The sequence below is a fragment of the Salmo salar genome, chromosome 13 (genome assembly GCF_965601325.2).
Source record: "Salmo salar chromosome 13, fSalSal1, whole genome shotgun sequence".
NCBI classification, from domain to species: domain Eukaryota; kingdom Metazoa; phylum Chordata; class Actinopteri; order Salmoniformes; family Salmonidae; genus Salmo; species Salmo salar.
This window is the reverse complement of record NC_138303.1, coordinates 85,528,917-85,544,870: the sequence shown is the minus strand read 5'-3', so window position 1 is coordinate 85,544,870 and position 15,954 is coordinate 85,528,917. Positions and strand designations below refer to the sequence as shown.

The 15,954-nt window shown below is 40.5% G+C and overlaps 1 protein-coding gene across 1 annotated transcript in view; it reads right to left on the bottom strand.

The window, feature by feature from the left end:
- The window catches only part of LOC106567848 (glutamate receptor 3), a 116,955-nt gene extending 102,234 nt beyond the window's left edge, over window positions 1-14,721 (bottom strand). Inside the window, exons 1-2 of the mRNA XM_082960406.1 lie at window positions 14,254-14,721; window positions 13,559-13,717 (exon numbers count right to left, since the gene is read on the bottom strand). Of these exons, the coding sequence (XP_082816532.1) occupies window positions 13,559-13,717; window positions 14,254-14,341 (247 nt within the window). The 5' untranslated portion in view covers window positions 14,342-14,721. The remainder of the gene's footprint in view (window positions 1-13,558; window positions 13,718-14,253) is intronic.
- Window positions 14,722-15,954: the final 1,233 nt, after the last annotated feature.

The window sequence follows — 15,954 nt, the reverse complement described above, 5'->3', positions numbered from 1 at the left end:
TTCTCTTAGGAGGTAAAACAGTCGACATTTGATTATGAGATATTCTAGGTTGGGTGAACAAAAGGACTTGAGTTCCTGTACGTTATCACAATCACACCATGAGTAGTTACTCATGAAACATACACTACTGCCTTTCTTCTTCCCAGAGAGTTCTTTATTCCTGTCTGCGCAATGTACTGAGAACCCAGCTGGCTGTATGGACAGGGACAGTATATCCGGAGAGAGAGATGATTCCGTGAAACAGAGTATGTTAAAGTCCCTTATGTCTCTATTGAAGGAGATCCTCGCCCTGAGGTCGTCTACTTTATTGTTCAGGGACTGAACATTAGCGAGTAAAATACTTGGAAGTGGTGGATGCTGTGCACTTTTCCTGAGTCGCACTAGAAGTCCACTCTGAATACCTCTTCTCCGCCAGTAGCATCTTGGAGTAGCCTCTGGGATAAGTAAAATTGCCCTGAGGGGTACGAACAAAGGATCCAATTCAGGAAAGTCGTATTTCTGGTTGTAATGCTGGTGAGTTACCCCCGCTCTGATATCCAAAAGTTATTTGCGGCTGTAAGTAATAACACAATAAAACATTCGAGGCTAATAATGTAAGAAATAACACACAAAAAAACAAAATACAACAAAGTTGCTTAGGAGCTAGAAGCAGAGCTGCCATGTCTGTCTGTGCCATGTTTTACTGCTTGTATCAGTGAATTCAACTTCAATTGCGCTGCCTTCGTGTGTCTTGTTTACAGCGCGCAGCAGAGGGAACGTGTACAGACAGACACATGCTATAGTCCTAACTAGGCTACTAAAATGTTGCAGTCTGGCTTCGGTTTTTAAAGCTTGACAATGAATAACCAAAAAACAAAACACCATGCAAAGGAGAAACATGTAGGCCTATTACAGCAACATTTGAACAGTAACCTAGTCTGGCAACTCAACTACAATACATTTTGAGTGCACCATTCAGCAATGCTGCATTCAACAGCACCGGTGATCCATGCAGTGCAACAAAAATTAAAAATAAGCAGGCTGCTATTCCCCATCGTTTATCAGTGCAATTTTGATGGCCAACTAGCTGAAAAGGTTTGAGAGGGTTTTTCTAACGTTCCCTCGTTAGATTTTAGCTTATCTCACGCTGGCTAGCATTAGATGTTGTGCATAGGCAACTAATGGAGAGAACCTACCTTTTCAAGGCTGTTTGATCTATAGGAATGTGAAGTTCCCAAATGTAAGAGGACGCCCGTGGTATTTACATATTTGCAGAAATCCATTCAGGTGTATTCTGTAGCATTTGGCGAATACGATCTAAAATAGGGCTAGTGTAGCTCTGATTGGCTATGGCACACCAGTCTGTGTAGACTCTGGTCCTGGACAAGACAGATGTTTTTATTAGGTTTTATTTACTGCAATATACATTAATTGTCCAAACGCATGGCTGCTTTCCCACTCTATTGCTATGGAATTTTCACAAATGCCTCACTATACATAATTCCCAAACATTCTATGAATTTATGAAGGTGTGAAAATGACCATATATAAGTGCTCGCTTGTCCGAAGAAAAAAGCTGTCATATTCTTTCTCGTGTGAATATGAACAGATTTTAATAAGATTCATGTAATGAATACTCAGGGAGAACAAGGTGTAGATTCACGTGCAGAGCGCGGCAGGTGTTTATTTCGCCTTCGCAGAAGGCAGGAATCGTGGTCATAGGCAGGCAATGGTCATACACAGGTAGGCAAACAGGCAGGTGAATCAAAACTAGGACTGAAGGCTATAACTGGTTCTCACAAACGAGCTAGGAAAAGGCTTAGTAGAGTCAAAACGAACAATACCTCACAAAGGCACAAACAGAATGAACTGAACTAAATAAGAAGCTGATGAGACCAGGTGAGTAACTAACACAGGTGAAAACAATGAACAAAAATGAAAGACAAGGCTACGTTCAAGAAGACAACAAAACAGAACACAAGGTTGATTAAGAAAATAAATACAGAACCTTACAATTCATGTTGCTAAAACCCTGTCAGTTCCACTTTAAAGCACACAATATAACCCTCCTATGTCTGGATCAGGGTACACAATATACCCCAAACTCAGCCTGAGGCAAGGTGTTTCACAGCAAGAGATCACAGTTAAATTCCGGCCAGTTAAATTGGATAGTAATGTGCAATAACACTGACTGCACTGCCCAGATCCTATGAACAAATAGTAACACCATAGCAATATATTAACTTGAACTAAATATTGTAACCAAGGCTCAGATTCACAAAACCTTCTTATTAAGAAGAAATGTCTTCTTAACTGCCATCTATAGACTTAAGAAGAAAGTTAAACAAAGTTGCTATTCCTCAAAAAGTTTATTGGAAATGTTCTTGCGCTATTTCTTATGTTTCTCCTTAAGCAAAAAGTTACGAATAAATTAGATTCTTGAAAAGAAAGTTCTTGGAAATGTTCTTCATTCCAAGATGGCTAAACCTTTGTCTTAAACTCAGGGCAGTGAGAGAAAAAGCTCATGAAAGCAATTTAACATGTTTAATTCACTCACAAACTTCATCTGAAAGTTTCAGTATTGATTATTTTAAACCCATAGAACAGTAAACTCAGTAGGAAATATGGTAAAATGATTGCCATTGCTAGCTAAATAGCTAGCTAAAATGGTTGCCTAGCGAAAAAACATCTTAAGATTTGTAAGAAGATATTTTAGAAGAAAATCATTCAATCTTAAGATATTCATTTTTCTTTCTTAAGAAGCTTCTTAAGGTTTTGCGTAAGAAGTATTTTGAGAATCTGGGACCAGGGCCGGCTTAATGCAGGGGCTTACCCAGGCCTGTGGGGGGCCCAAGAGGCAGCAAAATAAAATAAATTAAGAGCAATGTAAAAAAAAAAAGAAATATATGTATATATTTTATATTTTTTCACTGCACGTGCCAACCACAGGAAGACTTAGGAGCCCGCACTCAATGAGTGTAGACAGCCTGCTGCTGCCTGCTGCCGCTCTGCTAACCATCAGCCGAGGGGAGGAGAGGCGGTAGGAGGCTGACGTGGGTAACTGGGGTGCCCTGCATTGATTGGAGAACTGATTTATAAACATTTTTAAAAAGCATAATAAATAAATGTGACTTGTCAATTGAGACTGTAGGGGGCCTAAGAGGCAAACATTCTATCAACATTGGATTTGAACAACGTAATCAACATAATAACTTTTTTTTTTTTCACAATCCAATGCCATGGTGAAATGTTTTGTGATTTTACATTCAATTCACGTTAGTTCACAACTCAAATTAAAACTAGACGATAAATTGATGTCTGACCCCAGTGGGTTATGTACAGTTGAAGTCGGAAGTTTACATACACCTTAGCCAAATACATTTAAACTCAGTTTTTCACAATTCCTGACATTTAATCCTAGTAAAAATGCCCTGTTTTAGGTCAGATAGGATCACCACTTTATTTTAAGAATGTGAAATGTCAGAATAATAGTAGAGAGAATGATTTATTTCAGCTTTTATTTTTTTCATCACATTCCCAGTGGGTCAGAAGTTCACATACAGTCAATTAGTATTTGGTAGCATTGCCTTTAAATTGTTTAACTTGGGTCAAACGTTTCGTGTAGCCTTCCACAAGCTTCCCACAATAAGTTGGGTAAATTTTGGCCCATTCCTCCTGACAGAGCTGGTGTAACTGAGTCAGTTTTGTAGGCCTCCTTGCTCGCACACACTTTTTCAGTTCTGCCCACAATTTTTCTATGGGATTGAGGTCAGGACTTTGTGGTGGCCACTCCAATACCTTGATTTTGTTGTCCTTAAGCCATTTTGACACAACTTTGGAAGTATGCTTTGGGTCATTGTCCATTTGCGACCAAGCTTTAACTTCCTGACTGATGTCTTGAGATGTTGCTATCCACATAATTTTCTTTCCTCGTGATGTCATCTATTTTGTTAAGTGCACCAGTCCCTCCTGCAGCAAAGCACCCCCACAACATGATGCTGCCACCCCCGTGCTTCACGGTTGGGATGGTGTTCTTCGGCTTGCGAGCATCCCCCTTTTTCCTCCAAACATAACGATGGTCATTATAGCCAAACAGTTCTATTTTTGTTTCATCAGACCAGAGGACATTTCTCCAAAAAGCACAATCTTTGTCCCCATGTGCAGTTGCAAACTGTAGTCTGGCTTTTTTATGGCGGTTTTGGAGCAGTGGCTTCTTCCTTGCTGAGTGGCCTTTCAGGTTACGTCGATATAGGACTTGTTTTACTGTAGATATAGATACTTTTGTTCCTGTTTCCTCCAGCATCTTCACAAGGTCCTTTGCTGTTGTTCTGGGATTGATTTGCACTTTTCGCACCAAAGTATGTTCATCTCTAGGAGACAGAACACGTCTCCTTCCTGAGCTGTATGACGGCTGCGTGGTCCCATGGTGTTTATACTTGCATACTATTGTTTGTACAGATGAACGTGGTACCTTCAGGCATTTGGAAATTGCTCCCAAGGATGAACTAGACTTGTGGAGGTCTACAATGTTTTTTCTGAGGTCTTGGCTGATTTCTTTTGATTTTCCCATGATGTCAAGCAAAAAGGCACTGAGTTTGACGGTAAGCCTTGAAATACATCCACAGGTACATCTCCAATTGACTCAAATGATGTCAATTAGCCTATCAGAAGCTTCTAAAGCCATGACATCATTTTCTGGAATTTTCCAAGCTGTTTAAAGGCACAGTCAACTTAGTGTACGTAAACTTCTGACTCAGTGAAATATAAGTGAAATAATCTGTGTGTAAACAATTGTTGGAAAAATTACTTGTGTCATGCACAAAGTAGATGACCTAACCGACTTGCCAAAACTATAGTTTGTTAACAAGAAATGTGTGGAGTAGTTGAATAACGCGTTTTAATGACTCCAACCTAAGAGTATGTGAACTTTCGACTTCAACTGTATATGTTTATCTGTGTACATTTGTCTGTAGGTTGGTGTTGTACCGTACAGCAATATGGGTCAAACTCTCTGGGGCTCATATTTTTCTGAGAGAACTGTAGCCTACACTCTGAGATAATAAAAAGCTCTAGTGAAATTAATTCTGTTCTGTCACATATCTGGAGATGTTGAGAGAATGATATGGGCAGTGAGAGCTGATCTCTTCACACCAACACAGTGTAGCACAACACACTACACCAAACACTGCTGTCTTGTCCTGTGGCCTTCAGCCTATTGATTTTCTCAGCCAATAACACAGTAATGGCCGATGGGGATTTGTGACTATCATTACATCCTGACCCAACCAGGATAACTGACATTATTCTAATCACAGCCCCTGTCTGACTGCCACTTCTAACAAATGGCTCCTAATCGAGAAGTCTTTACACATGTTATGACTCTTTTTATTTTTTATCTATACGTACATCGCCTGACTCGATCATGTGATTCAAAGACATTGATTTAACCCTTTATAGATGGATGTGCCTTTTTTTAAGATACACAGTCTCCACAGACAACCACAAATCCCAAAAAGTGCCATTTACAAAAGAATATCTAACATCAAGAAATTATAGCACCCTCTATACACACTAAAAACATATAGATCTACAGTATATAGTGCAAAATAAAGGTTATTTGACTTGTAACCATAGTGGAACCCTTTCTGGTGCTTTATGGAACCTTTTTTTAAGGTTCTATTAAGAACAATACTAAAATGGAACCTGTATGGTGCTATAAATAACCCTTTCCTAATGTTCTATAAAGAACAATTAAAAAAGTTTCTATATAGCACCAAAAAGGGTTCCACTAAGGTTAGGACACTTTTTGGGGCTACTGCATATAGAGCCCTTTTTTATGATTATTTTTATAACCTTTATGGAGAATGGTTCTAGAAAGAAAGTTATTTTTTAGAACCATACAGGTTTATTTATTCTGGTTTAATAGCCATATTATACTGTATTGTTAAAATTCCATAGGTTTTCTTATTGTGTTTATTAAGAAGTTGAATCAAGTGTGCTAGCTCTGGAACGGCTTTGGGTCCCCGAGGAGAGAACTGAGAACTACTCACTTAGTCAACGGTTCTCATTTGACACAGGCCAACTATAAGTCTTTCAAAATACTTTGTCACTGGCCGTGTAATAGCATAACATATCAGATTAGATCAACTGGAATGACACTCTCACGATTGAACAAAAAGAGCTGTGTGCAAACTACGCCCTAAAATATTTGAATGAGCCACCGCCCCTACATTTTAACTTTAACTAAAATAGGAAATAACCCTTTTGAACTGCAAAGAACCATTAAAGGGCTCAAAGGGTTCTTTGGGTCAGTATGGTTCCACATAGAACCATCGCCCTTCCCAAAGAACCCGTGAGGAACCCTCATTTTTGTGTGTGTAGTGAGACACCACATTACTTTTCTCACTAGAGAAAATCCTTTGAAAAGAATTTGAATAATGCAACTCGTTTTCCACCAACTCAGATGGTTGTTTTGTTAGCATTGTCCCACTTTTAACATGATGCATACAATCCGGTCTTACATGTTTCAGGTCTCTTGAATATAATTTTTTTTTTTTTTTCGTTAAGTGGGAGACATCTGCTATGTTCCATCTTCAAACTGAATATCCATCTGTTATGCAGATGTTTTGAGGAAGCATGAGAATGCATTAAAGAATGAGTAGCAGCAGATCCACATATCATCCCGCATTAAAGGGTTATCGAGTGAGGCTGAGGTGAGAGAATAAAGAGTATCTTCTGCGATGAAAGAACATACAGTGCATTCGGAAAGTATTCAGACCCCGTCACTTTTTCCACATTTTGTTACATTACATCCTTATTCTAAAATTGATTAAAAATAAATAAATCCTCATCAATCTCATCAATCAACACTACAAAGGGAAGCACAGCCACGAGCTGCCCTGTGACATGAGCCTACCAGACGAGCTAAATCACTTCTATGCTCGCTTCAAGGCAAGCAACACTGAGGCATGCATGAGAGCATCAGCTGTTCCGGACGACTGTGTGATCACGCTCTCTGTAGCCTACGTGAGTAAGACCTTTAAACAGGTCAACATACACAAGGCTGTGGGGCCAGACGGATTACCAGGACGTGTGCTCCGGGCATATGCTGACCAACTGGCAGGTGTCTTCACTGACATTTTCAACATGTCCCTGATTGAGTCAGTAATACCAACATGTTTCAAGCAGACCACCATAGTCCATGTGCCCAACAACACAAAGGCAACCTGCCTAAATGACTACAGACCGTCTGTAGCCATGAAGTGCTTTGAAAGGTTGGTCATGGCTCACATCAACACCATTATCCCAGAAACCCTAGACTCACTCCAATTTACATACCGCCCAAACAGATCCACAGATGATGCAATCTCTATTGCACTCCACACTGCCCTTTCCCACCTGGACAAAAGGAACACTTTTGTGAGAATGCTATTCATTGACTACAGCTCAGCGTTCAACACCATAGTACACTCAAAGCTCATCACTAAGCTAAGGATCCTGGGACTAAACACCTCCCTCTGCAACTGGATCCTGGACTTCCTGACGGGCCGTCCCCAGGTGGTGAGGGTAGGTAGCAACACATCTGCCACTCTGATCCTCAACAATGAAGCTCCTCAAGGGTGCGTGCTCAGTCCCCTCCTGTACTCCCTGTTCACCCACGACTGCATGGCCAGGCACGACTCCAAAACCATCATTAAGTTTGCAGACGACACAACAATGGTAGGCCTGATCATCAACAACGATGAGACAGCCTATAGGGAGGAGGCCAGAGACCTGGCCGTGTGGTGCCAGAATAACAACCTATCCCTCAACGTAACCAAGACTAAGGAGATGATTGTGGACTACAGGAAAAGGAGGACCGAGCACGTCCCCATTCTCATCGACGGGGCTGTAGTGGAGCAGGTTGAGAGCTTCAAGTTCCTCGGTGTCCACATCAACAACAAACTAGAATGGTCCAAACACACCAAGACAGTCGTGAAGAGGGCATGACAAAGCCTATTCCCCCTTAGGAGACTAAAAAGATTTGTCATGGGTCCTGAGATCCTCAAAAGGTTCTACAGCTGCAACATCGAGAGCATCCTGACTGGTTGAATCACTGCCTGGTACGGCAATTGCTCGGCCTCTGACCGCAAGGCACTACAGAGGGTAGTGCGTACGGCCCAGTACATCACTGGGGCTAAGCTGCCTGCCATCCAGGACCTCTACACCAGGTGGTGTCAGAGGAAGGCCCTAAAAATTGTCAAAGACCCCAGCCACCCTAGTCATAGACTGTTCTCTTTACTACCGCATGGCAAGCGGTACCGGAGTGCCAAGTCTAGGACAAAAAGGCTTCTCAACAGTTTTTACCCCCAAGCCATAAGACTCCTGAACAGGTAATCAAATGGCTACCCGGACTATTTGCATTGTGTGACCCCCCCCCAACCCCTCTTTTTACGTTGCTGCTACTCTCTGTTTATCATATATGCATAGTCACTTTAACTATACATTCATGTACATACTACCTCAATTGGGCCGACCAACCAGTGCTCCCGCACATTGGCTAACCGGGCTATCTGCATTGTGTCCCACCACCCACCACCCACCAACCCCTCTTTTACGCTACTGCTACTCTCTGTTCATCATATATGCATAGTCACTTTAACCATATCTACATGTACATACCACCTCAATCAGCCTGACTAACCGGTGTCTGTATGTAGCCTCGCTACTGTATATAGCCTGTCTTTTTACTGTTGTTTTATTTCTTTACTTACCTATTGTTCACCTAACACCTTTTTTGCACTATTGGTTAGAGCCTGTAAGTAAGAATTTCACTGTAACTGTTGTATTCGGCGCACGTGACAAATAAACTTTGATTTGATTTGATTGATTTGATTTGAATACCCAATAATGACAAAGCAAAAACAGGTTTTTTGACATCTTTGCAAATGTATTAATAATAAAAACAGAAATACCTTATTTACATAAGTATTCAGTCCCTTTGCTATGGGACTAGAAATTGAGCTCAGGTGCATCTTGTTTCCATTGATCACACTTTAGATGTTTCTACAACTTTATTGGAGTCCACCTGTGGTAAATTCACTTGATTGGACATGATTTGGAAAGGCACACACCTGTCTATATATAAGGTCCCACAGTTGACAGTGCATGTCAGAGCATAAACCAAGCCATTAGGTCGAAGGAATTGTTCATAGAGCTCCGAGACAGGATTGTGTAGAGGCACAGATCTGGGGAAGGGTACCAAAACATTTCTGCAGCATTGAAGGTCACCAAGAACACAGTGGCCTCCATCAATCAAATGGAAGAAGTTTGGAACCACCAAGACTCTTCCTAGAGCTGGTCATCTGGCCAAACTGAGCAATCGGGGAGAGAAGGGCCATGGTCAGGGAGGTGACCAAGAACCCAATGGTCACTCTTACAGAGCTCCAGAGTTCCTCTGTGGAGATGGGAGAATCTTCCAGAAGGATAACCATCTCTGCATCACTCCACCAATCAGACCTTTATGGTAGAGTGGCCAGACGGAAACCACTCCTCAGTAAAAGGCACATGACAGCCCACTTGGAGTTTGTAAAAACGCACCTAAAGGACTCTGACCATGAGATACAAGATTCTTGGGTCTGATGAAACCAAGATTGAACTCTTTGGCCTGAAAGCCAAGCATCACGTCTGGAGGAAACCTGGCACCATCCCTACGGTGAAGCATGGTGGTGGCAGCATCATGCTGTGGAGATGTTTTTCAGGGGCAGGTACTGGGAGACTAGTCAGGATCGAAGGAAAGATGAACAGAGCAAAGTACATAGAGACCCTTGATGAAAACCTGCTCCAGAGCCCTCAGGACCTCAGACTGGGGTGAAGGTTCACCTTCCAACAGGACAATGACCCAAAGCACACAGCCAAGACAATGCAGGAGTGGCTTTGGGACAAGTCTCTGAATGTCCTTGAATGGCCCAGCCAGAGCCCGGACTTGAACCCGATGTAACATCTCTGGAGAGACCAGAAAATAGCTGTGCAGTGACGGTCCCCATCCAACCTGACAGATTGAGAGGATCTGCAGAGAATAATGGGAGAAATGCCCAAATACAGGTGTGCCAAGCTTGTAGCGTCATACCCAAGAAGACACGAGGATGTAATCGCTGCCAAAGGTGCTTCAACAAAGTACTAAGTAAAGGGTCTGAATACTTATGTAAATGTGATATCAGTTTTTTATTTTTAATGCATTTGCAAACATTTCTAAAACCCAGTTTTTGTTTTGGCATGATGGGGTATTATTTGTAGATTGATGAGAGAATTTTTTTTTAAATCAATTTTAGAATAAGTCTGTAACGTACTAAAATGTGGAAAAGTCAAGGGGTCTGAATAATTTCTGAATGCACTGTATATACATATCATCCATTTGATAATTTCATCTGACATTAAAAAGTGTGACTAATAAATAATAATAACTGTGTTATTGTCCAACAATGTTAGTGTCTGATGAGGTAACTTTTCTCCATATTTGCCCTCTAATGCTAAATAGATGAAAAAAGAAAAATTACAGTAAGACACAAAAGTTGGAAAAGTGAAAAACGAATCATCATTATGCGCAATTGTAATCCAATTAGCAATTAAAATATAGAAATACAGTTCAAAGCACTGAATGTAAAATAAATGTTTTATAACCTTCAATTCACAGTCCCGTGTGGCTCAGTTGGTAGAGCATGGTGTTGGCAATGCCTGGGTTGTGGGTTCGATTCCCACGGGGGACCAGTACAGGAAAAATAAATTATGAAATGTATTCACTACTGTAAGTTGCTCTGGATAAGAGTGTCTACTAAATGACTAAAAATGTTTAAAAAATGTAATTTAGAAATACATACATGAAGGCTCTAATTTAATAAATGTGAAAAACATGAATATTGTTAAAGTGCTACACATTGAAATGTCAGGCTGTGTAGGCCCTCTGGTCAAAGTCAAAGGTTTTCCAAGTTGGCTACTCTTCTATTTTCTCCCTCTTCTTCTTCTGATGTCAATTTCAAAGGGAAAGTGACATAAACAGATTTGTATTATATCATGGCACTGGTGGTGTTATGAGTGCTTTATGAAGGCTTCATGGAAGTCCGACTTATAATGTTCCCTTCAGATTTTCATTTGTGTCATGCCATTAACAGACATGGTTTTAAACAAACGGAAATACCACAATACACAAAAACCACACAGAAGGACAGATGTCAATTTGTAAGTACAAAATCATCACAACAAGAGATGATTTTGCACTTTAATAGATGAGCCCGCAAAGGCATCAAACAAGCTCCAGATTTCCTCATATTTTTTCTCTTTATTGAGTTACACTACCATCTGAGTGGCTAATTCTATTTGCTGACACATATTTGAATAGTCTTCCTCATCCTTAGAGAAGTACAGTTAGTGAAAAGTTAACATGCCAAAAGAGTGCTTCTGACAGTCCCTGTGGCTCCCAGACACATCCAATGCTGCCAGAGGAAGGCAGTACGATTTTGGAAGCCCACTCCCTGTCCACAACCATTCTCATCTAGAATGAACCAGAGGGTCCCATCGCATGCCATTCGACAAAAGCAAATGCAAAGACCTGACATCAGAATACACTCCAACATGTCGAATATTAAATAAGCAAACAGATAAATATATTTATTTCAGTTAAAAAAAAGAAAGAAAAGCAATCTATAGGTTATTGTCTTCAATAAACACTGCAATATTGAGCTGAATGCAGTTCAGGTAAATTACGTCTGAGTTTCTTGCTGAAGCAAAAAACGTTTATTCTTGGGATAGCTAGCTGGCATCAAACTGAGATTGGCATTGGCTCCTCTTTGAATTTAAAACATTACATTTACTCAAACTAGAAACAGCAAATACTGCATCTAATCACAATGGAAAAATGTGCAACTGAAATGTGCACAGAGCACATGTTTACTTTACTTAGCTTTGCTTGGCAGAAAGGCTCATACCTGCTTGTCAGTCATGTGGCAGATATCCATATTCTGTCATATTGATCACTATAGCAACAGGAGGCATTTCATGAATCCTGCAATATCTAAAAGCCATCCATTCGCTCCAATTATAGGTCAATTTCTCCACCCCGGCAATCAAATTAACTAGTCAGTTCCAGAAATGAATGAGAATTCATTCTACAAATCTAATAGAGGAAATTGATTTTACCAAAGCTATCCTCACAGTCACAGTAAAGGGAATTGGTACAAAGTAAATTCAACAACTTACAGCGTAGGCTATAGCAAAATGATGCAACCAGAGGTGGGGGGTTAAATAAAGCCCAACAGTGAGATACACTGCAGGCTTATTCATGTGCACCCTCATTACAAGCCTATCGCTGTGACCTTACAATAGTGTCCCAAGTGAACAGCAACTAAAATAGGAGATGTAACACTGTCAAATGCCATTAATTAACTTTTTTTTATACCACAGCTACAACACAAGGTAGAGAGAAGCATCTTTGCCAGAGGAATGTGGAATTGTCAGTTCAGAGAAATATTAACATAGTTTTCCAACAGAACAACAGCAGCCTCTGTTGAATAGTATCCAAAGAATCGAGAAGCATTTCCTACCGATGATAACTGTGATATTCTCAATGACATTATTTCAAGTATTTTGTGAAATATCCCAGCTACAGACAGACATGACAAGTTTACTGTGTGTCTTCGTATACATGAAACATCTGTACCTGTGTACCATTGTGCTTCACGTGTCAAGATAACTGCTATGCAGTTTAGACATAATGTTTTTCAATTTAGTGTAGACTTAGCTGACCATAACCTCTTCTTTTTAAATGCTCTTAATGTACACACTTGACTAGTGTACTGTGCATGACAAAACTAAATATCACTTCTATCTACTACAGTGTAGGTAACTCACAAAAAAATGGGATATAACAGAGAACTGAATACGTCGTTTTGATTATTAGACTATACAGCAATTTCTGCAACAACCACCTCTTTGGAATATCTACGGCTTCATCTGAAAGGAACTAGGGCTTGTAGAATAGTCCAACTTTCTTTGACAATCACAGTGGTGTGAAAAAGTGTTTTGCATACAAAATATAGAATATCCGGAAAGGAAAGAATGAACAGATAAACTATAAAAGATCAACCATATTGTGAATCTTTAACAATCACTCCAGCTTGAAATAAGCTGTATATCCTCAGGCTCTGAAATAACTTGTTCTTATGCCACTTAAAAGCTCATGAAGCTGACATTGACACACAACAGCATTGCAATGTTTTCATGTGGATGGTTCAGTGTTTTTCTGGAATTGTTCTCTTCAATTTGAGCCAACCCTATACCCTACCATCAGCAAAGCCATGTGCAGTGACAGCTCAGAAGACATGTGTGGGATGATTGTCTTCTAATGCTATAGCAATTAGCCAACAATCAATATAATATTGCATTAAAGCAGACATAATTTACATAGGCGTCAAGCCAATGCCACTGTGGATATAGCCCCCAAGTCGGTGCAGTAGCAGCTCATAATATATTGAGAGGGTGGGGGGGAAGCAGTGCCCTCGTTAATTAAATGAAATACATTGCCATCATTTAGTGTCGTGGTACTCACACGCATGTGTGACGGAGAAGCTGTTGGATGATTCGAGGTTGTCTACATTATAATTGAGATGGAAAGGTTTCTCCGTCACATTTTGATTGGTATTATACAGCTGAACAGCGAATCTGAAGGCGCTGTGCTCCTGCACTGTAGAGCGCATAAAAAGCCCACCTATAAACGAAAGAGGAGAGGAGAATGGGAAGAATTGCATAGCTTAGTTCCTCTTATTCTGTTTCATGAAAACATAGTATGACATCAATATCAGCCCTTATAAATGATTTTCTATCACTGACGACAAATGATCAGTCCTATTTTCCGCCCCAAGTTATTTCACATTACTAACTGGATGAACATTGCTTTATCTAGAATAAACATCAACCAATTCATTCTACTGTGATTCATTTGTTAATGTATAATCTATACTGCCCAGTGAAGTGGTGGAAAGTTCTACATGAAGATATTTAAATAGGTAAGTATGTGCAACTTTTGGTTATTTTTTATACCCTCCCCCCACTCTTAAGCGCATTGTTTCTCTTAGCTAGTCTGCTACCTCTCCTTAGGGTATGACTGATGAACTTGACAATGAATTATGCAAATAATAATCAGTGCAAATGAAGTCAACATCACACAAGCTTTTAATGTACATTTATCTCGTTTTCTTTTTAGGCTAAAGAAAAAACATTTTAGTAATTTCAAATATAACTTACCTATATTTATCTGGTTTGGAAACGCTCCATGCGATTTACAAAAAAGCCACACAAAACAAAGGACAGTCGCTATTATGCGATGCCCCATTTTATCAGACCTCTGAATTTAACTCTTCAAACGAATCTGATACAGGGAAACCATGTAGGTAGACAAGCCTATTCGCAGAGAAAATCCGCCAGATGTGCAAGGAGCTCTCAGCCTCTCACTGTGGACTACGAGTGACATACATTGAACTGCGAGCCGAACTGCAGCAGAGCGAATCTTCTTCCGTTGAGAAAAAAGGCACAGACTTTCTCAAAGATGGTTGCGGAGCGAGAAGATTATATTTTTTGTGAATAAGGATCCAATTGAGCCAGCAGGGGGGCGTTGATTATACTTGATCTGACGTTGAATTCTAACAGCTTCCTCGCCGTGCCGCCACTGCAGACATGTGGGCTGGGAAGAATCAGCGCGGGCACAGCTATACAGTGTTTGTCTGCATGGGGCACAGACAAAGCGAGTCCAGATATGATGGTATCTACTCTGTAGTCAAGTGGGCTAGTTGAGGGAAAGTGACATTTTTGGTATTCTTTAATGCATGTTCTATAGCCTATCTGGAGAAGAAGTAATGATTCTATATGAAAAATTAAGCATTAGGCTATGTGATTTTCCTAAATATATGACAGTTATATTAAATGAATGCCAGGCAAATTGGTGACCATTTCATCTCCTGTGAAATTAGTCTCTGGAGATATTCCTGAAGACATGACAAGGTGTTTTTATCTCCTGAACTAAACCTGTAAGTACCCCAGGCCCAGCCCAGGAGTTAGGTAGACTTCAAGTCCTATGAGTCAGTCAAATATATTTCCCATCAAAATAGTTCCTATGACAATGAAAGTGAATAAGTGCCACTTCAGGTTTTCATTAAAATAATTCCTCCCATGATTGCAGTCTTCTGCGCTGCCTGCCTGTCAGTATCTTTGGAGTGAATGTGATTGAGTCTGTCAGTTTTTCATTCTGGGGTTACAGTGTAATGTGAAACAGGTGCTGCTGCAGCGCCCTATCAGACCCACACCATCCGACCCCTTTTCATCAAGCCCGACTGTGCCTCCAGTCACAGGCAGGCACCAAGAGAAAAGGGATGTGATGTTCCATCCTGGGGAGTGAAATCCCTCCCAGCGCTGGAGAGCTATTGCCTCCAGCAGGTTGGAAATGTTCATTAGTATTGCAGAGGAGTTGCACACTGCTGCTTGCTGAGGGACTTAGTGCAGTTATAAAGGTATCAATCATCTTCTATAACCTCTATACAGTACATACTGTAGCATACAGCCACCCACTACACTAAGTATACAAAACATGAAGAACACCTGCTCTTTCCATGACATACCCTGACCAGGTGAATCCAGTTGAAAGCAACTAAATATTAGGAATGTTTGGTATACTCAGTGTATACTGTAGTTCATGTGATCCTTCAAAACAATGATAATTCACACTCCAGCACAGCTATATCAATCCACTGTAGCCTGGTTATGAATAAGAAGATATAGATTACATTATTGAAGCTCTTTGTTCAGAGAGTCAGTGTGTACTGTTGAAGAGCCAAAGGCAAGTCAGCTAATCATTACCGCTTTCTGTTAGGAAGAGGCCGATGCAGACCCAGCCTAGCAGAACAGGTCAGACTGTATTGACCCAGATTAATCAGAGGGATTTAATGCTTGGCA